The sequence below is a fragment of the Labrus bergylta genome, chromosome 7 (assembly GCF_963930695.1).
Source record: "Labrus bergylta chromosome 7, fLabBer1.1, whole genome shotgun sequence".
Taxonomy (NCBI): domain Eukaryota; kingdom Metazoa; phylum Chordata; class Actinopteri; order Labriformes; family Labridae; genus Labrus; species Labrus bergylta.
Genome location: NC_089201.1, coordinates 10,117,444 through 10,143,086, shown reverse-complemented (window position 1 = coordinate 10,143,086; position 25,643 = coordinate 10,117,444). Strand labels below are relative to the sequence as shown.

Sequence of the window (25,643 nt, the reverse complement as noted above, 5' to 3'; positions counted from 1 at the left end):
TGTTTTTTTTGTACTTTAATGATATATTCTGCTTTGTTGATACTTTACACAAAGTCAGCATGGTTGAAAGTGAGTATACCTCCAGGCAATAAAAGACAAACTTGGGTCAACAATTCACAACAGATATGCCCATTGTAGAGAGACAGCATGCACTGAACAAATATAAAAGCAATAACCAGTGTAACATTATTCACAAGAGGATGTGTAGAGTGGATGTATGGACTACATGTAGTGCAAAGGGCTCGCGCAGAGCAAACAGATAAAGGTTGTTACTTCAGAGAAAAACACAATGATCTAAGAAGTCTAAGAATATGATTCAAAGTTTTAAATATTGACTTTGACCACATGCAAAGAGACACTTTGGAGAAATAACTGAATCGTTAAAAACAGTTTGCAGGATACAGAGGTTTTCATGGCTTTCTATATGAATCATAGAACCTTTAACTGTACATTTAAAATGGGTCATAATTTCACAACACTATGTACATACTTTGAACGGCCACATCAAACAGAGGCTACATGTTCAGAAGCACTTCAGGGTCATGACTACAGTTGGGCACTAATTGGAACTTTTACAGCTACAGTTTATACATTTACAATTAAAGATCGAGAATTCACCAAAACAGCACATGATTAATTCTCACAACACAAAAATAAACATTTACACTATTTACAAAATCGCTTAACAAATTATCAATCTGAAAAAGATCGACCTGTCAAAAAGTGCATCACCCTGGTATTCACATGTACATAACCATAATTATGTTCAAAAATCCCAGATTCATATTGTCTTCATATAGCTAAGAAGGAATTTGTTAAAGTGGGTTAAGGAATCTCTCCCTGGGAAGGGAATTGAATGAAGACACAATGCTGCCCCATAGTGGTCAGATGAAGTAATACAGTTGTCACTTCACAGTTCAATTTCACATTTGCTTGGTGTGGGCTGCACATGCTGGGTATTTACAGAAATATACTAATGGAGCAGGGATTTAAAAGGACTACCACTTAGATCCAACAATGGGAGCGCAGATAGTAAGACTTTTATTTGCATGCAGGGGACGTTTACATAGCAGGGAATGAAAATAAGAGATGAATAATGCATAAATGCTAAGGTGTAATTAGCAAAAAAAGGGTATAGCATCAAATGATAGAGTGGAGGCCAATAACTTTCATTGAAGGCACTTGGGATTGGCAATGTTTCCAAAGGTATAAGGAAGTCTCTATTAAATAAACCTCATAATATCTATACCACTGTATATTAAATATGTCCCACAGTTGGAATTGAAAACATTTCTAGGAAGACTTCGTTTGTTTGTTTCTTTTTCCCTCCCAGAGTTGGATAACAAGATTGATAGCATCGTCTGTTTAATATCAAGCTATGGCTACAGTTAGCTTAGCTTAGCACGAAGGCAGGAAAAAATGTACTTGTTCTGCTGCTAAGAGAAGCAGATAAAATGTCAATGAATGATGCAGGATCTAGTGCCAAGCATGGACCTTCACTATCCTGCTTCCCTTTAAAACAATAAGCGCACTTTCAGTCAACAGAGCTCCCACTATTTCCACACTCTTTAATTTGAACTCTATCTTATGGATTAAAGAAATTTTAGAGGCTTTAGGGGTGCTGATAAGTGAATTTATTACTTTTAGAATGAACCAGGTGTGCTGTATCTCTCTGTCCTTTCACAGGCCTTATGCTAAGCTAAGCTAACTGTTTCTTGCTGTAGTTTTATATTAGGCATTCTAGCATGAGCAGGGTTTATCCTTTTTGTCTAACTCTCTGCATGAAAGTAAATAAACGTAATTGTCAAGAAGATATCAAACTTGTGCTGTATAGATGTTTGGAGAGATAATGTTTTTGTCAATTTAAATGCAACAGATAAAGATAAACAATACAAACGCACATATTTCTACGTCAACTGCCACATAGGATACTACATTATACAAAAAACACAGATGAGCATGATAGAGTATTGAGTAATTCAATTAACTGTCTTTGTAATTTATTCTGATCTGACAACAACTAATATTTGAGTTAACATTGCCATTTAAGGTTGAACTGTACATACACAATTATTAAAAAAAAAAAATAACAAGGCAGGACAATAGATACTCAGTACACTATTTAAATTAGAAGCTGTTAGGTGTGTTACCTGTAATAAATATAATTACCAAGGACCACAGAGTTTAAAACAGCACAGATATATATATATAGATATATGTAATGTACATACATCCAGAGAGTCTGACTCCACACTGGGGCTGTTTAGGTTTATTCTTGATGGTTTCCCTTTGTGCTCTTCTTGTCTGTGAAGATGCTCAGTGTCAGCAGTGTTACAGATATTAAAGTACACACCAGCTAAAGACGACGTACTATTGCTAAAACAGGACAAATGCAGAGGACCACTACCAGGCAGGGTTTGCTACAATATAATACAGTTCAGTAATGTTTGTCACTTTGATTTTTAGCAGTACAGCGCACAAATGCAACAACAGTGAGACAGACTGTTGGTTAATGTGATGCTCAGGTGAAAACAAACTGCTGATGTGTGTGTGTGTGTGTGTACGTGTGTGTGCGTGTGTGTACACTGTCAGTCTTTGAAATGCTGCCTGTCCTCCTCAAACTCATTCTGCCGCCATCTTCTCAATGTGGTCGCTCAGCAGCTTGTACTGTTCTGCAGAAAGATAAAACACAGACACACTTTGTTATGGAGCAGTTGTGGAGTCGGCATGTGAAAAGTGTAATGACTGGGATTAGTAACTTCTGATGGTTACTTTACATAGAAACCTCTACCATCAGTGTGTGAATGGGTTGGTGTGACCTGTTGTGTAAAAGCGCTAGTCAGAAGACTAGAAGACTCTATACAGCATAACAGGCATTAGACCCAATTTACACGGCTATCAACATGCAAAACTCCAAATCAGGACACATGCTGATTGGATAATAAGAGGAAGCAAAAGGCAATGTAGGCACATACACAGACATCGCAGACATCTCTCTAACAGACAACCTGTAGCTTTCAAAAAAGGAGTTGGTAAGTTCACTTATAGTTACACATTACAAATTGATCCATCCATCAGGATTCTTTATATCTATAGATACCAAATCAATAATGATCCTATTGTTTCAGGTTGAATTGTTCCTTTCATGATTTACCTTCATTGAGGTTGCCGATGACAGCCTGCTTCTTCAGGAAGTCATTGCAGAGTTTCTTACTGAGCCCAAACGCCAGCATGTTGTGAGTGAATGTCCTGAAATACACACAAAATAAATGTATTATTATCATTAGCATTTAGGTGTGCAGTTTGTCCTCAGTGAAAGGATTCATGCTCAAGTTTTTTTATTTCAAGTTTTAACATCGTTCAAGGAAGAGGACATTTTGAACACTTATTTAAAAAGTAGGGCTCTTAAATTTAACTTAAAATTAACAACAAAAGAATCTGTAATCTAAGTATTAAATTACAAAGGACGCATCATTTGTCTTCAACATAACCTTTGTCAATATAACGGCACTTATTGACCGCAGTATCTTATTTAACCACTAGGAGCCTCTCCGTGCCCTCCTCTTGTTTTAGTTTAAAGACATTACTGCGGCTTCTTCCTCACCCGAGTTGGCCGAAGGCGATGTTCTCATCGATTTTGGAGCTGTCGTCCCTCTCCTCCTGGGTCATATGACACCACCTCTCCCTGCAGCACAGAGACACTCAGAGTCAGCTTTTATCCCAAAGTCTCCACTCGACCTTCAGAACTACTGAAACAGGTCAGGGGTGGATGTCAGAAAATATTGCATGTCATTGTCTTTCTGACTTTTTCCAGCTGTACAACAGACGGGAACTTGTTTTACACCAATCTGTCAAATGCGTGACATTAAGATCATTATCATTTCATACTGAAGAGGATCAGGGCCACATAGCGAACATGTGAAAAATGTCTTTGAGTGTGTTTTTAAACTTGACTTAAAGCCCACTTCACTGCATTGTGGCCTTTTGAAGATATTTATATATCGGAGTCATTTGCTGGCATGTTCTCTTACTAAACTGTTTGCTAAATAATTAAGTGTAATAGTGCGCTCAAAGTTCAAAAGTAAAACATGATGATGTTTGAGTTGAAAGATGCTGCAAGTTAATCATCATACTTAAAGGTTGCACAAGCAAACTGTTGTGATTGGACAACCCTACGTGGTCAAAGCATGGTTGAAAAATGTAGCATTCAAGCCTAGATCATTGTACAAAAGCAAATGTTTGAGGTTTTCTGTCTGACACCCTGGGGTGCCACTGAAGTGTCAGTGTTTACACCAATACCAAGGAACTAATCACTGCGACTCTAACCAGGACTATATGAGCGGGGCAGGGTTACAGTAAGGCAAGGCAACTTTATTTATGCAGTCGGGTGCCAGGAGCTAAAACCTAAAAGGAAATCCAACACAGTACTGAATCATTATTTCATCTCTGTTGATGTTGTAGTGATTGTATGCTAGAGTGGCAGTCTGATGGCCATATTGATCAATAATGTCCACTGATACAGTAACTACACCTATATTCTCCACCTGAGATAGAATATCAACACAAGAAAAGGTAGAAACCCTTACGAGAGTGAGACTTTAAACTTAAGATTCTGACTTAGGAGTCTAAACTCAAATATGTTTTTCACATGTGGCACAAATCAGCTTCTTTCTTTTGTTCCAGAAACTTCTGAGATTGGTAACTATCTCTGTAATCCACCTAAAGAAACCCATGACATCCACCCCTGTACCTCGGATTATTGTTACGAGATGCAAGAAGAGCGACTACATTACGCATCAAAACACATTAAAACAATATCAAAAGCAACAAAAAAAAACAAAAACACATCAACCAGCTCTCAGCAAAATAATAAAACAACAGGTAATGATGAATTCATAAAGAATCATCATTGGTAACAAGCAGAGGAAAGGTTGTTCTGATATGGAGCACTGTCCTGAACTGAGTATTTACATGCAGATAAAAATAAAAGTGTTGATTCTGAAATCTTAGGCTTTTATAGAACATACAAATCCTTAGCCTATATCTAAAACCATATTAGACAACTAGCTGTCTCGTACAATGGTGAGGGATAGCGCTGCAACTTTGCACTGCTGAACATTTAATAACAAGAGCTGTGACAACAAGTAGAAAAACATACCACTACCAGTTTGAACCACTAAACCATGACCTGATGGGACCAGTAGAGAGCTTTAATACATTTTATAACCATATTCATATAGCTTTTTAATTTTTGTTGGTGTTTGTCGATTCTAGTATTATAGAGTCAACATAGTCATTGCTGTAGCCCGTTTTATGGACCGCCAATCATAAGTTTTGAGGGTGGCATTTTGCTCTTCTACATTTTTTTAAGCCAAAAATGACCACAATTTGTATGAGAATATGGCGCTGGAGAGAAGTAACAGTTACAGTATGCTAGCTACAGCTAGCTCAGCTTGGTAGGTTAGGTGCATCTGACATCCACTGTAACTGTTTGTGCATGGGATGATCATTTTAGCCAATGAAAAACCAATTACTCAGATTGTCTTCAAATCAACTTAACACAAAAAGCACATTCCTTTAGTTTACTAAGGCAACTAAACATTCATAGGTGGCCAGTCCTACAGCAGACCCACACCAAGACCATCATTTACTAAATAAACATCGTGCTGTATTGAAGAAGACTTAAAGTAGTGGTTGAGAACATGAAATCATTAGAAAATGTTTAATAGAGAAAGAATATGGGAAGAAGAAAACTCCTTTCATGTGACTTCTCTCTGGCTTGTTTGTATCTAGTTGAGTCGCCTCCTGCTGGTCATTAGAAACAACACACGTTTAAGGCCCCTCTGTATCAGCTTCACCTATCAGATCCCAGGATTCCTTTTTACAGTTTATAAATGTTAATATTTTCAGCAAAAAAAAATAAGAGTGTGAAGATATAGTGTATTATGAAGCATATTGGCAGAAATTAAAGAGAAAAATACCAAAACAAACAAAAATGCAGAGTGGTACCTCAGAAATGACTGTGTTTAACTGTTTAAAGTGCACATTTCTGGTTACTGTTCATTAAACTCTTTGCAATCAGTCTGCAGTGAAACACAGAAGCTGGTAAAGATAGTGAAAAAGAGATTGCATATAGGAAATTTGCAGAAAGGGGTGAGAGCAAAAAATCCCATGCAGAGAGACGAATGGTGTGAACATGCAGAGAGCTGTGAAGAGACTGCAGAGGATCTGCTGCCTCCGTCTCCTGCTCCAGATATAAATACCATCACAGACATTACACAAGGCTTTCATTGCACATCAGGATATTAAATGTGGGTGTGATGCTTTTACTCATCAAGGATGGGCACGTAAAAATCCTTTCAACAGCAGCATGAAAGCATACCAAGGTGAATCACATCACTTATAGGACACCCACACACAACATGCCAACTGAAATTAAATGAAGGAAGATGAAAGGCAACAGAAAGAAAACGAGGATTTCAGCCTCTGAAGAACTCAGAAAAAAAGCTTAACAACAAATGATGTACAAATAAATATTCAAACAAAGTAATCCAACTGTAATTACAATAAAACCACTTCATTAATCCTGTGATGTGGACATTACTGCCCAGCTGGGATTAAGCAGATTATATCTTTTAATGAATACACCTCTGTGTCTCAAACTAGACTTCCTGACGTCCTAGACTAAGGCCATCCTATTGTTTTTTAAGAGAGCACATGAAGGAAAACTCAAAGTTGGACGCTGAGTCATTTCTGGACCTTGAGGGTTCCCCTTCAACCCAATGCGACGCAGTAAATATTAAATTCCCATCTGTGCTAGAACTCCGAGTTTAACAATGTGGCTGCAATTTTGCCACATAAGATCTCAAATGTTAATTTGGCTCCGTTGGGTTGTTTCAACAAGCACAACCCATCCAACAAAATCTTTTAACTAGGTCTCATGTCAATTCAGATATTTGTTTCCAAGCGTCTGCCGCACTGATCCTACCTGACAGGTTATACAACACAATATGTTTTCCTAGAAGATGGGTGATACAACTGCCAGGCCTACTGTCCTTCTTCTCCTCTCTGCCTTTATTAATCTATTCATTGTTTTAGGGCAGCGGACAAACAGAAGGACAGACCTCTCAGACTTCTCTTCATCCTGCGTTCCCCTGCTCGGCAGCAAGGCACAAGGAGACAAAGGGTCAAAGTCAACATGCAGAAAGGAGGAGAACAACAACAGTTTGTAGACGGGACGGGGCGGGGGGGGGGATGTAGAGAAGTGAGGAAAGGAGAGGAGAGGAGAAAAAATGAGGAGAGAAGAAGAGGTGAAGGGCAGGAGGAGATTATCAGCAGTGTTGGTTTTGGTTGAAGCCAGCAGCACTTCACTTCAGGATTTTAAATTTGAATAGACAGAAAGTGACAAGAACAAAACAAACCTATCATGCTTTATTTTTTTCTAGAAGACTTTGTCAGATTTTTAGTCATAAATAAATAGTTCCACTAATCCAGACTCACCTAGTAGTTGGTGATCTTTTCGTCCTCTCACAATGGACAGCATCAAAAAAAGCTGCGTTCCAAAATCGTAATGTATGCCTGAGAGAGACAAGAGAACACAGATTACAGGTTTACTTCCTGATCCAGATCACAGAGTCTTTGCAAAGCTGCAAATGAAAACCACTGATTGACTGAAGAATTAAGTCATGTAATCATAAATCTGGTCAAATCTGCCTTTTCTTGACGTTTCTCCACACCAGATCATAAACACACACAGTCTGCGACATTATTTACTTTAAAGTGCTTTGAAGGATGCTAAATGTAGCAAGTCTGCACACCGCAATACATCCTGATAAAAGGTCTAAGTAGCATCAGAACCAACCTGGGCCCTAGTTTTACATAGAAGTTAAGGTTCAAGGTTTCAAGGTTTCTTTATTAACTCAACACATCTTTATTTATACAGCACTTTAAACACAAAATTGTTGATCCAAAGTGCTGAACATTGCAGAAACAAAGCATTAAAAAGTAACAGACAAGAACAACAACAATAAAAAAAAAAGAACAAGTGACAGTTAATTACAGTGTAACACAAGAATAACAGAGCTATGGGTTTTTTGTGCTTGATGGGTTACTGTACATTAAAAGCAATTGAGTAAAAATATGTTTTAAGGCGAGACGGATGTCTGGGGGCAAAGAGCTCCATAGTTTTGGTCCTGCAATAGAAAAAGCCCGATCCCCATTGTACCTTGTCCTGGATCTAGGCAGTGACATAAGGTTTTGTGCTGATGACCTAAGATCTCTCACCGGTTTATATGGGATAGGAGTTCTGAGAGGTAGGCGGGGGCAAGTCCATTTAATGCCTTAAACACAGTCAGAAGTATTTTAAAATCAATCCTCAGCTTGACTGGCAGCCAGTGTAAGGAGGCAGGAACTGGGCTGATATGATCACTTCTTTTTGACCGTGTTAGGACTCTGGCTGCTGAATTTTGTATGAGCTGAAGGCGGGATACAGATGACTGAGTGATACCAAAATAAAGTGAATTACAGTAATCGATGCGAGTGGATATGAATGCGTGAATAACTTTCTCCAGGTTGGAATAACATAGGACTGGTCTTAATTTTGAGATGGATCGGAAAATGGGCCGAGATGGGGTGAAATTGAGTCTGCCAAGTGCTGTGGACCAACCAAGATAACTTCAGTTTTTTTGTTGTTGAGCTGGAGGAAGTTTGTGGCCATTCAAGATTTTACATCTTGAAGACAATTTGTGAGGTTTGTGAGTTTGTTGTAGTTGTTTGGTTCCAGGGGGAGATAAATCTGTGTATCATCAGCGTAACAGTGGTAAGATATGTTATATTTTTCAAAAATTTGGCCTAGCGGGAGTAAGTAAATGGAGAAGAGGACTGGACCAAGTATGGAACCTTGGGGAACCCCACAGGGAATGGGGGCAGAGGAGGATGAAAAGTTACCAATGGAAACACTGAAAGATCTGTTGGATAAGTAGGACGAAAGCCAATTTAAGGCAGTACCAGAGACCCCAACCCATTTGTTTAGTCTCTGGATGAGAACTGAATGGTCAACTGTGTCGAAAGCTGCAGTTAGATCTAACAGTAGGAGAACAGAGAATTTACCAGAGTCCGCAACTAAAAGCAAGTCAATTGTAATTCTGAGAAGTGCTGTTTCAGTGCTGTGACGAGCTCGGAAGCCAGATTGAGAAGAGTGGCTGGACAACAGCATGTTTGAATGACTGGGAAACATGACTGCTTTCCAGAGAGCTATTGATGATTAAGAGAATACAGTGGCCAACGGTGTCTGTAACGTCCTTGAGGAGATTGGTAGGAATAATGTCTAGACAGCAGGTTGAGGTTTTGATAGAAGAGATTAGTTGATGAAGTTCTGGGAAAGTAATCAAGGTGAAAGAATTTAGAACCGATGTGTTCTTGGAGGGAATTAAAAGATTATTTACAGGTGGACTTATACTACTTATACTTATACTAATAAGTACCCAAAGGTAAATTTGTTGTGCAGACAGCAATTCAGCGTTCCAGAGATAAGAGGATGCTGAAAACCCACTGAAACATTAATCAACCAACCCACTTAAATGGGGTGGTTGGCTAATGTTGCGGCCTTAACAGCCTGTTGCTGAGAATCTACTGACATTCTTTCAAGGTGAATAATTTAGACCCCAAATTTTTGAAAAAAAACCCCAAAAAAACACAAGGCCCAGGTTTAAAATGACCAAATACACATTACTGTACACAATATTTTACTTAATTCTCAAAATTTTTCAAATGATTGATACCTTCATCCCATGCCCCCTAAAAACTAAAAACTACACCCCAAAAAAACAAGAAAACCTAAGCTGTGATGAGAGGGGTCACTAGCCAAATCCTTCTAGCTGAAATGATTATTATAATTTAAAATTGATAATTCAATCAGGGCTGATCTGAGGGGTTTTGTTTGGGGCTTCACCATTAGAGTCTAGTGTAAGTGCTGCCATCTCAATCTTTAAAGCCTGGAGTCGGTATCTAAAATTCAGGATGCAGATTTTCAGTAGAATACAATATGTCTTTTACTGTTCCTGAATGATTGATTTCTGTACGTTCTTCAGACAGTCTCTAGGAACCTTAAAACTGCAAAATAACAAATGCACATTTGGCTACTGTTTAAGGAAGGCAGATGCTGTACTGGATCTTTTTTTCCCTTAAAGGTCACACATTAAACTCCTTTTCAACAAGTTTAAATAAGTTTCAGAGGTACCTAAAAACACCTCTTTATCAGCCAAGCTCAGAACAGGCTGTTTCTGTGTCCGTAGCTTTTAATGCAAGTGAGCACCATGCCCTTTTTTTTACAGTGACAAGGCAGACTCAGAGGGCAGAACAAACACCTAGCTGTGGGAGGGTCACCCACCTGGGGGAGGGGTTATTGTGATGTCACAAAGGGAAAATCTCTAAACGGCCTGTTTGAGCACACATTTTCTGGAAAGTGAAACAGGCACAAGATGGAGAGGATGGATTAGTTATTTATTTTTATTTTATTTTTTTATCTTTGGGGGGTTTGTAGACAGACTAGGGACACATTAGTGTTAGAACATAGTAGAGTGTATTCTGCATAATATTTGACCTTAACTTACCATATGGGCTGCTGCTTCAGGTGAGTGTAAAGGTACACCTTTTCACTTTTCTTTTCCTCTGGAGCATCTGACACTGGGATGGAAGAGGAGCTCAGTTAACATCTCAATCACATTTTGTACAAGCTAATAGATTAGTGGAGGAGGGAAAAAAAAACGCTCCTTGGACTGTCTATTATTGTAATAATCTCAGCACATTGATTTGAAATGCACTATACCTGGTGATCTGGGCTTCGTCTCAACTGTTCCTTCACTTTCCCTACAAATGAAAAAGCAGGAGAGAGAAAATGATTGAAGCCTAGACACGACTATGCTATGAAAAAAAAAGACTTCAGAAGAGGAGAAGCGTTTTCTCACTCAGTCTTTGTAGCCACCGAGCTCCTCAGCTTGTTTTCCAGGCCTCCAAAGAAACCTTTGACGTCTGACTTTGACGTGTTTTTAAGGAGGCGCTCGGCTGCACCTTTCTTCACAGACAGCCAGGAGTTGGCCTTGTTGAGGTATGAATCCAGACTAACTGGAGGACCCCGATCCAGCAGCTCAGAGGGGGAAGGCTGAGATTTCCCTAAAGCAGAGGACAGCAGAGAGTTCAAAACAATCGATCAATGGTAGATATACAACTTATGGTTATCCTGTACTGTATGTTTTAACCATGTTACAATGTACCAATAATTATTATTATTTATTTGTCCTGTTTAAACAGATTTTAAATAAAAACCATAACAGCTTCAGTATTTCTTATTTTTGAACAGAAGGCTTTGGTCTTTTATGTCAACACGTTGAACGTTCGTATCTCAAATCACATAATCGCGTTTCATGAAGCACAGCCGAAACATGCTTTTTAAAGGTCTGACACATTTTTTTATACTACTTTTGAGAACACCCATTAGAAGAAGTTTTTTTTGTAAAAATACCAATGTAGCCATGATTATCATTATACTGCAGATAAAACTACTAAAATGCTTCTGCTGCTCATAAAAATTACATTTTTTGTTAACAAGCTAAATTCTATTTAAAAACATTTGAGATATTTTCTTCTTTCTCTTTGTGAACGGATGAATGAAGTTAAACTGCTGCAACTCAGTAAGTGGGAAATAAAAAAACAAAAAAAGAGTTCATCCAAAAATATCAAACAGCACGCACGTCCAAATAGTTCAGTATTGGTTGTTTAACAAAAACCAAATCCAAAGACAGAGAAAGAAAGCGTTACATGTGGTGATAATTAACATTAAATGGTTATTGGAGCTGCTTCTGGTGTGCGGACTTCGTCTTTCTCAGTCTTTAAATCTTTTCAGAGACCATCAGGTTTGGATGGATCTGCCAGTGTTCATACACTTTAAGACTCAAACTACAAAGTGTTCCTCATCTGATACAGATTACAAATGGAGAGATACTCAATGAATGCTTTACAAGAATTAAATGAAAAAAAATGTATTTTAATGATCACTAATTTGATCTTGATTTGTGAGACAGCATGTAAACCTGCTTCACTGCCTGCATACTGTAAGAGAATTATCCTTTCATTCTTGGACAGATATTGTAGTTCAGATTCATTTTTTGTGTCAAAGTGCTTTTTCCTTATTTTTTGATCCACAATCTAATTTATGTCAACACTATATGCATAAGGGCCTCTAATTGGAACCTGCCTTTATCTGTCATAACATATAGAAACACCAGGCTAGTATAAAGGGACTGGGCCTTAAATTGGGATGGGCTTTTATGTGGTGTTTTACGGTATTATCATTATTATTAATTTCTAAGTTGCTTGTATAACGCTTTAATTGTCTAATGTTTTCTAAGGTGAAGATTTCCCCCGTACCCTCGTGGTGTCTTCTGAAAGATCACTACTGAGTCACAGCACTTGAAATCTTGAAGTAGAGCCAGTGGAGTGGAATACAGATGGAGCAGAATAACTTTGAACAGACACACGTACTCTTTTATTTTTAGGTCAAGATTCTTTGCAGGTAAAATGTGCAGGAGACCTTTTAAAGCCTTTCTCTTCGCTCCTTAAAGCTGCATTCTGCAGGTTTATGTGTATAGAGAGTAATACAGGATCTGACTGCAGACTGATGTTGATGAAATGAATGTTGTGTTCTCTGTGTTACACGAATCACTCAAAGCTTCCTGCTTGCGTCCTGCTGTCATGCAGCTCCACAAAGTCCCTGCATGCAGCATGTTTTGTGTTGCGGTGTGTCTGCAAGACAAACCACAGAGACGACCTGTGCCAGTTACACTCTCTGAATCATCACTGGGGAGTGATTTTCATTGGACCATGCAGAGCTCTGTTTACTTTGCTGTGTCAGCTTTTCACTATTGCAATTTAGGGTTTCTTGTGTTGTGCAAAGAAAGTACTTAACACCACGCTGTGTTGTGAAAGAATAGCAAGTCATAGTTTGAAACGAGGAGCTCCTCTAATCCCGGGCTCATACTACGGCACTTTTTCAAATCCTTACTGATTTTGAAATGGGGTTGAATCCCACGCACGAGGAGAAACTTTACAGATATTGTCTCTCTAATCTCAGACATGCAAACACACAACATTTATAAACAATGGCACAAAGCACACTGAGGGGTTTGGGCTCAACATACAGACACACTGTGATCTTATATGATCTTATGATGTCATGTAGAAGTCAATGCAAACAAAGCAGAGAATGATGTTGGGCAAGAAGCTGCTGCAATAATGTTCTATAAAGAGCAAAAACAAAAGCAGAAGGCTCTATGCGGTTTCTTTATTCTTCAGCAAGAACTGGTGGTGAGATTTGACTATTATCAAATCTGTCAACACCAGCATCCTCAAAAATGTTGACCACAAGGTTGAATCATTTCAAGATGCTGCCTCGCTGGTCCATCTCAGAAAGTACCAACGTAATCATCAAATCTTACCGATGTAGAAGTATGTGAAGCACATAGTCATGAGGTTTTTGGCGGGGCTGTAATCATCCATCTGGTAACATCTGTAACACACAATCACTGTAATGTTGATCCTGTCTTCACTTGTTGCTACTGTATTCATATAAATGACTTTTTATGACAAAGATTATTAGGTGGTAATGATGTATTTTTTTCAGCTTCAATAAAAAAAGACCCAACCCTCACTAAATGACAGGGTGATATTTTCTTAAACATACACTGATTTTTTCATTTTTCCTATCTAACCACATGTGGAGCAGCGGGTGTGTGTGTGTCACAGCTGAAAAAAGTCTCAATTGTCACGTTTGCTCTTATTTGAGTAATATTTTCTAAAAACTTTATTGAAAGTTTGCATTTAAACCTTTATCCAATAAAAGCAAAACGGGCTGTAGAATAAAATGATTTCTGTCAATTTTCATGGGAAAACTGAAGTGCGGCATCCCCTTCACAGTTACACAGGTTCAGACGATTATGATATCTTAGACTCACTCAAACAGCATGACGGCAAACGACTGCACCAGTCTGTAGAAGGTGGCTTCACTCACACATTTGGAGTGGCAGCGCTGTGAACAAAGAATGACAGAGGGTGGTTTAGGTTTAAGATTATCACATCAAATCAGCTGAGGTGAAGGAATAAAAATCCAACAATTATTACGGACTCCACGACTTATCTAAAAGAAATTGACTTGAATATGCAACATTTTGTTCTTTTGACACTTTGCCTTCTTTTGACAGAGCAGCTGTAGAGATACAGGAAATGGGTGGAGGAGAGAGAGGAGAAAGACATGCAGCAAAGGGTTGAAGTAGTGGCTGCTGCAATGAGGACTGTATCCTCTGTGTATTGGGCACATGCTTTAACCGCTGGGCTATACAGGCGATTAGTTCTTTCAATGGCGTTTCTATGACTCTTATGCCAGTGCACTAAAATAGAATAGTTGTTTTTCCAAAAAGGTCATACACTGCATCATTTCCTCTTCATGCCCATATTCACCTGTGCACTGACGTATTTGGCAAACCACTCCCGACCTTTGCCGTTCTCTCCGCTGCACAGCTCTCCAAAGCGAGCCTGCTCTTCCTGGTCAAAGTCCTCCCTGTGGAAACACGAACAAAAAAAGTCGTTATGGCACTCATTTGCAGACCCTGTGAAAAGACAGGCTTCTCACAGCTGGCTGTGTTTACTGCAGAATTTATGAGACAGGTTTTTATGATAACTGGAAAAGGTCTGTGACAGACAAAGAATGAGAAACAGGAAACATGTTACGAATAACCCCTCTATGTGGACATTCAGTCAGTGGGATAGTCAGTAAAAAATGCATCACTGATTTATTCCAAAACAAGATAGATCTACAAATATGTGAAAGACATTTGTACGGAAAAATTTGCTAAAAATATACTCTTCATATGCTTATGAAAAAGTGATTGCATCCCAACAGGTCATACATACAGGTAACATGTAAATTCATTTTGACTATGCAAACATGAAGATATATCCACCTTTGCATTTCACTCTCAGCAGGAAAGCAAATTTGCTTTTTTTTTTTAATGTTGTATTTTAGACCTAGGTCTTCAAAAAATTATTTTTTTAAACTTTTTTTTTGTGGAGTCCTCAATGATAAATGTAGTAAATCAAAGCATTATGTGTGTTAAACTGACAGAAGGTTGAATTGTCTTCACGTACTCTGTGTGTACCAGAATGAACTGTAAGTGTCACATGCTCCAATTGTTCAATTAATTGTTCAACAATTAGCTTTCATATATTGAAGGAGAGAATAAGCTCTTCTTCTGTACGTACAGTACTACACCCTCATCACATATGACACGTCAAACCTGTATAACCTGTAGCCTCTAAATGGTATTTTTGTTTAATCCACTATTTTTTTTCTTGCTTTTTCTCTCTTGACATTTAAGGAGGATTCACAGGAACTTAAACATGAAAGTTCAGACTGAAGTTTGGGAGCAAATTTAGGAGGCTTCAGGAGGAACAGCTCGGAGAGAGACATTTGCAACAATAAATAAATAAATAAATGAATACAGCAACCTCAAATTTAGCAGAACTAATATCAAAAGAGTGTTGCCATTAATAGCAGGATGCAGTTAAGAATGTTTTTTTCTATATTTCATCAGGCTCAACATGTGTCATGTTTGGAGACAAAGCTTGACACTTATTTATTTTATTATTATTATTTTTTAAGATACATTTTTTGGCTTTAATGACTTTTATTCTAGAGAAAGGACGGTGGATAGAGTCATAACCCGGGGAGAGAGAGAGAGTGGGGAACGACTCGCAGGAAAGGAGCCACTAGGCTACCGGCACCCCAAATGTCAACACTTATTGGAGGATTGCTGTGTAATTTAAGTTGATTAAGGACACCTGGGGTGAGAGTGAGAGTGGGGAAGTGGAACAGTTTTTCGACTGCAAACGGCAGCTTAAGATTGAAGTGACAGCAATCTGATTTGTTGATAAACCTAATGGCTTTAAATGTATATTTATTATTTTCAGACTGATGACAGAAGTATTCTGAAGTTATTTACCTCTTTGGTTTGACCATGAATCGGTACATCAAACAATATAAAAAGAAAAAATTGTGAATTGACTTACTTTCCATGAAACACCTTCTCCACATAAGCCTTCATGAACTTCCTCCTCTCCACTGTGTCGGCGTCAGCGTCCTCTCCGCTGTGCGCCGACGAAGATGACGACCTCCTCAGCTCCCACGCGTCAGAGGGCGGGTCCATGTCATTCTCACTGTCTGCGGACTCTGTTGCATCGCTGTCATTGTCTCCCTCCTCTTGGTGGTGGTGGGGGTGAGAGCCATGCTGGGCGGGTGCCATGGGCTCTGGCAGTAAAGGCTGCTGATGAAGTCCTGTGGATGACCTGGGCTCTGGGGAGAAAATGTCTGTGTGGCCTTGTTGTTGACCTCCGTCTACACTCAGCGTTGAGGCCCCTGAGGGCAGGTCGAAGTCTATGAGGTTGTCCACTGCCACACCCTCCATGTTAGAAATGATGAGTGGGATAGCTGGAGGTTTCAGCTAAGGTCATAGACACTGTTTGACTTTGCAGACCCTCCCATCCCCCGAGGACGCTGACATCAAGTGAACTCACAAGCCCAGTGCATCTGTGAACAGATTAAAAATGAAATTAGCATCATGGTCCTCATTGACATTGTCCTCAGACTTGGCAACCATATAGTGCCAACTAAATAAGTCACTCACTACTGTTACCTACAGAATGTTCATTTACACTGACTATTGTGTCAATATTTACTACATTATGAGTACCAGGATGACCTACTCATAACAGTCAAAAAGTTGAGTTTGGAACTATTGGAGACTTCTCACCCTTCATCTAAATGGTTACAGTATGATAATTTATTTTCATTTTATTAAGACCAAACTGAAATCAACAACACAAAGGCTGGCTGATATGTTCTTAAAGGTAAACTCCTGCACACTATCTAGACTACTTTGCAAATAAACATTTATTGGCAGTGTTCCAGTACCAGACATTCATCGGGTAGTGTGCAGGAATTTACCTTTAAGCTTTCGATGGACACATTGCTCTCCTTTGCACCTGTCTTTTGATTTTATTTTGAATTATATTGTTTGATTTATGACGATCATGCTCAAGTTTATGTGATAATGCACCAAGGCTTCATGTATTTTCTAAAATAATATCCAGTTGTCCAATAAAAGTCTTTATAAAAGTGCTTTTAACACCTTCCCATTCACACACTGATGGCAGAGGCTGCTATGTAAAGTGACCATCAGAAGTAACTAATCCAATTCATACACATTCATACACCACCAACAAAGCAGCAGGAGCAATTTGGGGTTAAGTGTCTTGCCCAAGGACACATCGGGCATGTGGCTGCAGGAGCTGAGGATCGAACCAGAGAGACGACCGACTACCAACTGAGCCACAGCCGCCAGATGGCAGGTGGGGCAGCTACAATTTTTTGGGGCCTTGTACAAACAGATGACCAATAGGACGAATTAAATACAAAGGCCTTCCTCTTATACAAGCCTGCTTAAAATAAATGCCTGGTATCTAAACCTAAGTCACCCTAAATGACTCTACTTTATTTGAATCAACATAAAAATGTACTTTTTGGTTAAATGTGTGGAAATACAAATGGGATTTATTCTGATGGTTGTTATTGGTGTAGAAATTCAGCCATAAATAATGTGCGCTCTGTGGGGCCGGTTTATGTTGTCTACGATTTAAAAAGAAATTCATGATAGAACACTATTTTGCCTCTGGATTGGAGGCAGCAGGAACAAGAACTTTAAGCTCTTCCATCCTTTTATTACAGTAACGAACCTCTGCATATCACTTTCCAGTTCACAGAGGAAAAGGGAGTGAGGAAAACAAGCAAGAAAAACACAGATCACAGAGTTTCTGAAGCAGAATCGTTTGGCTTTCACCTTTGCTTGTAGCAATGAAATCTCAATTGACTATTCAGCATAAATGGATTCTAACAAGGTCATTCTAATTCATTACCCAGCAAGCATGCAGACGGGAAATTATAGATGGAAACCACAAAGACAGGAAACACAGATCTTAATCTTCATGTCTGCTGCACATCTGAACCTTTAATATTGTTGTAATACTAAAAAAGCAGCACACTGACCTGGTCTAACTTCAAAGAAATGAGCCAACCAAGGAAAGTTACACAGTAATATTCAGTTACACGACTCTTTACCCTGACCTTGTATGCTCTGAGACGGAAAACAGCAACAGCTGCCCATCCTGCTCTCTGTCTGCAGGCTAATCTGCTGCAGCTCCTCTAGCACAGAGCACCATTTGGCCTTCTGACTACATATGCACAGTTATAACTTTGTTAGACTAAACACACACACACACACACACACACACACACACACACACACGCAGAAACATGCACACTCTCACAGGTCTGGCCCGGAGCCCCTGGGTCAACAGTATGTTTTGGCTGGCACTCTGAAGATGAGGGAGTTTGTTATATAAATCTGTGTTTAGTGAATAAAACCAACAGCGACGCACATACACACATCATGAGTGCAAGATAAACACACATGCACATCAGCAGCACAGCAGCAAGCGTAGACTAGTGGGTATTAATGACATCATAAAAAGGAGGAGAAAACATGATGAAGGGGAAATCACCTCATTTCCTTTTCCAAGTGTTACCCCTAACCAGTTTTTTCATATACTTTATGTAGTGTTGGAGTATTCAAAATTGGTCTTGGTCTCAAGACCGGTCTGGGGACCACATTTTGAAGGTCTCGTCTCGGAATCTAAAGGATTTTTAATCTGTCTTGTCTCGGCCCCAGACTGCGCAGACTCCAGATTGAAGCTGCAAAGCTAAAAGAGGGCTGAAAATCAGACCTCACACAAAGGATCTTGAACAAAAGACCAAAAAAACAAAGAACAAAATCAACCGAAGCTGCATGTACTGTATCTGCTACAGAACCAACAGACATCTTTAAATCTGTGAATATTGTCTTCCCACTGACATATTGATATTGGCCTTTAAGTTGGCTGAAATTTAAACTTTTTACAGGAAATGATTAAGAAACAGCGCTAACGGGTGATGAAGAAATGGGGTCATCACTCGCATTTTTAAGAGAGAACACTCCATAGTATATACAGCTTTAGCACTGTATACTGTACATAAAGAACAGACACAAGCAAAATGTCTGTTTTCATTCCATCTTAAGAACTAATCATGCTTTATTACACATGATCTAGTGTTGTTCATTTTCAGTATTGGTCTATAAAGAAATTCAAAATAGGTTCCAATAGGCTCCAGTCAGGAGTTCTATGCTGTTTGCCGATACTGCTTCAACACCGGAAGCTGTTTTATCACATCATCAGAATCCTCCTGCTACAGCTGTCACACCACTCACCACAATGACTTATGTGAGAAAGTCTGATGGTCATCTGACATCTACAAGGCATCAGCATATTTGTGTCATTATCATTTAAAAGTCTTTGTGATTAAAGCTGCTGTGATATTCAACATCCTGAGTGCAGGGTCAACAAACAGGACACAGATACAGTTTTCTTTGTTGGGACGTTGTGCATGTGCCATTCCTCTCTTTTGTACAGGAACTCTTGCTCTTAATAAGCCCACCATGAGTTTTTTTTGTTTTTTGTTGAAGAGGCAGTGAGGTTCCAATATGGTGACGGAGCATGTGGCTCAGTCTTACTGGTGATGCTGGAAGTGTGAAATGTCGCTGGGATGTAGTTCTACCCTCACAGCTTTTATTCTTAAAGGCCTGAGCTGATCAAAGATAGCAGCAGAGAGCCTCAGTCAGTCATGATTCTCTGCTGGGGATGGATGGCAGAGGTACAATCACCTGCAGGCTAGTGACGCCATTTGGCTTGAGTAATGTGTCCTGTCTTTCTGTTCTGCTACGGCCACTAAAGTTGAAGGCACAAAAACACACACACACACACGCGCGCACACAAAGATGCAAAAGGACTCTGTATCCTTCACTCTGACTGCAGAGGCTGCAGTATTTCTGCTTCCATGAGCAGGAAGGGGGAGCCCCCCACAAACCCTCAAACACACACAGTCACAACCTGCCCCCGCATCAACACCATCCCTGCATGTGATGTGCGCAGGGGGAGGGGCTTACGTGATACTACAGTACTTTGTGTGATTTCGTGTAGAGGATCCCTGCTTGTTGCTGCCAGCTATGCACCAAACATCACAAGACCCGTCCTGGTCTCTGCTCTCTTCCTCTGTGTTTTGCTGCATGATTCTCACATGAAAGTTGGTGCTGTTATGCAACGCGCCCCTGAGCCTCTCCCACCCCCAGGAAGTATTATTCAGCCCACTCATCTGTAAAAAAAACAAAAAAAAAAACATAGTAGAGCAAGATATGTGAGGTGCATTTACCCTTACCACTCAAGGTGATGCAGTTCATCCATCTCTGTCACCCCGGCTTTATGAGCAATATGCAGCAAATGCAAAGCCATTAATCACCTTTTCTTATATGTCAAATACTGTTTCATAGAAAATCAATTCAGCATGTGAACAAGGTCCTTTCAAAGTCCCAATAATGGCCCACTAGTCCATTATCCAAAGTGTCCTCTGTAGCATTCCTAAACAAAGCTTTGCCTAACTGAAGCTGCCTGCAGAAACCAACACCACACTAGGGACTTCACTGACCCACAATCCTTTTGGCTTCCTTCAGTAATTTGAGACTGAAAGTTGTTTCCATTGTTGTGTCTACTGGGATGCTTCAGTTTAAACAAAAGCAGTGAGTCCATTCTTTGTGTTACTCGTTCTTGATACTTTGGACTAACAAGGTTGTTTCCCATACCTCCCCCTGGCTCCTTCAATTTTCAATTCTTTCTTTCAAATTTTTTTTTGGGTCATTTTGCCTTTAGAACAGCTGACGAGAGACAGGAAATGTTTAGAGGAGAGAGTGTGGGGGGTGGGGGGTGGGGGGGGTGCGGTGAAGACGAAGATTATAGCCTCTGTACATAGGGCGCGCTACATTACCACTAGGCTATTCAGTCTCTTAAACATGCTTTTTACTGATACATTGTTAACTTATTTGCTTGTCATGCTATAAAGAGTCCTATGAAGGCTCAAAGTGAGACTGTGACAGTCACCACAGCAAAGCTCAACAAAACAGCTTCAGCCGACAGGTCAAACAGAAATGTTTGTATTTGTGATAATGCTTCAGTATATGCTTACATACTATGACTTCTCCACTGTCTTTACGTTTGTCGTGCCTGAGGTCTGTTTACAGTGTCTGATCTTGTGACTTCACGTGATTCTTTTCTTGCTCTGCTGGAATTCTTATTAGCAATCTCCAGAGTTTACCAGAGTCTGCCTTTTCTTGACTGAAAAAGATTTACAGTTTGTGCAGGAATGTGCATTCATGTAATATATAGGAGTCAGATGTAGATGCATCAGGTTTATGTTAATTTAATGGTTAGCAATGATAAGACTCACTGTTATACTTCATTTTAATTGTATTCTATTTCTTTGTTATCGGTTACGCACAGTACAAACCGTCTTCTACCTACTTGGAAATAAACCTGACTCTGACTCTTTAAATATTAATACTGACAGAAAGACCGAACTAGGAAAGGGTACCTCAAGTCTCTCAAAGGCAAAATTTTTATGCATTTTTTAAAGATTTAATTTTTGGCTTTTTATCCCATAATTTGACAGGACAATAGACTCCAACCATGGACTGCCCGCTTGTAGGACTAGCCTCCATGCAGATGCGACCTAACTGCTAGTCTGCTAAGCCAGTCGCCGCCCCGAAATGTATGACTTTTCAAGACCTTTTAAACTCCAATTATACTCTCTGTAGATGGCAGACGAGGTTGACTTCTCTTGTACACTTTATGTCCAATATATGAATTCATAGTCTACTTAGCTAGCTAGCTTACTCACTAAGATTACAGGCTTGAATGAAACATTAATCATGACTACAACTCCCCTGCTAACAGCAGTTCCAATTCTAAGGCAAGGAGCTCACTTTAGCATTGATTAAGCACATTTAGTTTTCTTCCCTGATTGCTGGTTCACACCTGAGCTCCTGCATACTCCCACTGCCAAGAGCATAATGCAATGCAGTTATGGTAAGAGCACCTTTACTGTCCTAACTTCAGAGTCAGTCACCCAAACTGTATGCTTTAAGCCAGAGTTATTCCCCGACATCTCTCCTAACCAAAAGTTTATCCCTTGACCCGTCAGACTTCAAACTGCCACTGAGTTCTTTCAGACCTTCAGTTTATCTGGACCAGACTCAAACACTCTTTAGGAAGGGAGACAAGCATTTAGGATGCAGGAATGTCAAGTTGACCGAAGCCTCTTTCCGAGTAGCTTTGGCACTTTGGAGCCAAATAAGGGTAAACAATATCAGTTGGAAGTGTCTGTGTGAGTCACCTGTTAAAGGCATAAAAGGCTGCTGCTAGCTGTTATCAGCTTCTGTCACCAGTAAGTGGGAACTACTCTCTCGCAGCCTTGTATGACTGACAGGAGCAATAAAGTCATATTTTTACAATGCAGCTTGAATGCAGAAAATCCCATCACTGAGTCAAATGTGTATAATTTCTCATTTCACAGCAAGTTCATTTTTTTTATTGAACATAATATTGTCAAATATGTAATTAAAAGCACCGTGTCACAGTGCCAGAGCACATCCCATCACATGCTTCATTGAATACGTGTGACAAGGAGAAGTGACTGCTGATAAGTTAGGTGCTGAACCTCGGCTGATGTTGGCCAGTAACAGCTAGGGGACTGTACTCACAGATATAATCTCCTCACCACAGGCAAACCTCACCAAACAACAACACCAACTGTTTTCAGGGACTATTTGTACTCGCAGAGACGGAAAACAGCAGCACCACTTTAGCCCTATACAGATAGACATCGACAGTCTTTTAAGCATATTATTCATTTACACAGAAATGTTAAATATTATTAAATATAATAAACATTAAATAAGTTTTGAAAGATAAACAGTTCTTAAAATCACTGTACAGAACATATCATTCAGAAAACAATGCTTGAAGTGAATTAGAAAAGACAGTTTGTCGAGCAGAGCGCTTTGATGCTATGGTTTTCAATACTCTCAGCACTGTCTGCAGCACATGCATACAACACAGCTCAGCTGACTCCATGGTTCAGCACTTCATTTGGTTGACAATATATAATGCCAAGGCAGCCTTATGAGTACATTTGCATGGACAATTCTTTCAAGTCAATCCATTTACAGTAGTTTTTTACCTTTAAACAGGTATCAGTATGAATGTTAGATAGTCCTCAGTGGTTGGGCCTGTCAGTTCATGCCTACTAGCAGAGGTGTATGACTACTTATCTATTCTTACTTGTTGTTTACGTCACTGTCTCTCAGTTCTTTTCTTTTGTGTCACCGATTACTACGATTACTCACTTTGACATTTTAATCTTACGGAAAGTGCTACACAAATAAAACAAGTCATTAAAATCACATGAAGCTATGATTTCAAGAGTGCCATTCTGACACTATCATGGCTTGGTTTTTAAGCACACATGACAACACTCTCTATAGTATCACCGCTGCCACGCTTATCATGTAAAATCTCTAATGTTGCATTCCCCTCGCAACATTACACGTAAGTAGACATGAGTGTGGACAAATTCCTGCCAGTCTCATTCATGCTCAATGAGTATGGAAGCCAGGGTATATTTAAAGCCTTTTCTGCATTTTTTGCAGAAAGAGTTTAAAAAAATAAGTCCCTGCTATTGTTTTTTTTTTTTTTGCCTTGAAAATGCACATCAGGTCAACTGAACTGGAGCCAAGTTAAATGAGCCATGTTGGATAGTACAAAACCTGGGAGGAAGTTCCCCCACATGTGCACTTTCAGATAACAGCAAACAGTCTTATTTGGCAAGGAGCTGAAGCTACAGCAATATTATGCCAGGAATGTGAAAACAGGCAAAGTGGTATGGGGATTTGTAGGAATCATGATTGCTTAAAATAACTTTAAAACTTCCTGTTCTTTTTGGGTTTGTTTAAATTTGACACAGATATGTCTCCTGTTTGTGTGCAGAACTCCCTGCTCATTACCATTTCGTCTCATTATTTAGGCTACTACTTTAGATTATCTTCCATATGCTTGAATATATGGCTAGACCGTCATGACTCATTAGTTTATAAAATAATTTAAAATGCATATAGCCTATTATCAGTAAGCCTACTTGTTAAACCATGATAAAGTACTCGTTGCAAATCAAAATGAGCTGTTCTCCAATGTGGTATACGTAGAGTTAGTATAAAGCAGCTCGTCTGTCATGAATTCATTATATTGAATAAAACGCACTTCAAAAAGACCACGGTGCAGGGCCGATTTAGTAACACGGAACATCTTTAACTCTGAAAGTTCCCATTTTCTACAAATAAAATGCACTTGATGAATGATACATACGCTTTGTTTTCCAAATTGTTTTAAAGGCAACTCAGTTATTACAACCTTGGAGAGTGAAGTTAGGTTTACGCTGTCTTCTTGGAGGGAAACCGGAATCAGTTGAGGCTGAATTGAGATACAGACAGTTAAAACACAAGCAAGAAACAGGTGCTTTGGCTCTCACAGTGCACACCTTAGCTTATAATGTAGCACAAATGCTGACCAATGAGTTGAAGCTGGGCTCACTTGACAGCTGAGATAGGAAGCAGCACTGAATAAACACAGCAAAGGCTGACGTTTCCTACAATGTTAATCCCTAGCTTTACAGGGAAAACAGGGATACCCCACGGCAGTCGAGAAGGTGTATCTACAAGTAAAGCCGTAGACACAAACAAAACACCGTTAATTCATCCATAAAGGCGAAAACATCACGACCAGAAGATAATAACCCTCCGCTTCGACCCCAGGAACATTCAAGAAGGCAGAAATCCAATGAGAAATGCGGTTTAAAAGTGGGAAAACAATACCTTTTCGGATGTGTAAATGTATATTTCATAAGACAACGACATAGACAGCTGTACGTACATGAAAGGTCCCGCGCTGACAGCAGAAAGACGCTGCTCTTCAGTGCTGTATAGTGCGTCGCTTTTGCTGAAGACTGTGGTCTTGGAGACAGAAGAGCGCATGCGCAAACAAAAGCGAACACGACGAGGGGGAACCCAATGACGTTGAAATCAGCACAGCCAATCAGAGCGACCTGTGCAGCCGCGTTGCTGCGTCAAGCTAGAACTAATATTAATGGTTATGCCCTTCAAGATAAAAGCATGGTGTTTCCATTTACCTTAAAAACCCAATAATTTCGGGGAAATTGAAATTTTGACGATAGGCAAAAGGTTTTCTTGAATCAAAATCATTCATTTTTGTATCTTTACTCAAATGATTCACAGGAGATTTCTAGTAAAATGGTAAAATGTTCTCTGTTGTTTACGTTTTTTTTTTTTTTTTAGACTTCTGTAAAAGGAAGTGTGCTTTGTAATAATATATCAAGCCTATATACAAAGTTTTCTCAGAAACGGGGGGCCTATTCCCTACCACATGATGATGTATTATAGCCTACCTGTTCACAGGGAATTCTATAAAGACAGATATCACACACTTTGAGTAGTTTTGAAAACAATAGGTACATCTATCTATAATTGGGAATTTGGTTTCATTTCAAA

At 39.4% G+C, this 25,643-nt stretch overlaps 1 protein-coding gene across 3 annotated transcripts; it reads right to left on the bottom strand.

Annotated features, from left to right (window-relative positions):
* Positions 1 to 25,580, bottom strand: kiaa0513 (KIAA0513 ortholog). Of its 3 annotated transcripts, none has more exons than XM_020642146.2 (13): positions 25,009 to 25,580; positions 16,117 to 16,633; positions 14,509 to 14,608; positions 14,007 to 14,080; positions 13,491 to 13,561; positions 10,965 to 11,169; positions 10,826 to 10,866; positions 10,611 to 10,683; positions 7,501 to 7,578; positions 7,125 to 7,154; positions 3,605 to 3,685; positions 3,155 to 3,249; positions 1 to 2,672 (listed from the first exon to the last, which is right to left on the bottom strand). In XM_020642146.2, the coding sequence occupies exons 2-13, from the start codon at positions 16,509 to 16,511 to the stop codon at positions 2,623 to 2,625; spliced, it is 1,293 nt and encodes a 430-aa protein (XP_020497802.1). In that variant the 5' UTR covers positions 16,512 to 16,633; positions 25,009 to 25,580; the 3' UTR covers positions 1 to 2,622. The 3 variants fall into 3 exon arrangements, with proteins under 3 accessions (XP_020497802.1, XP_065812789.1, XP_020497833.1); XM_065956717.1 differs by lacking the exon at positions 25,009 to 25,580 and adding an exon at positions 24,490 to 24,940; XM_020642177.2 differs by lacking the exon at positions 7,125 to 7,154.
* Between the last annotated feature and the right edge of the window lie 63 nt (positions 25,581 to 25,643).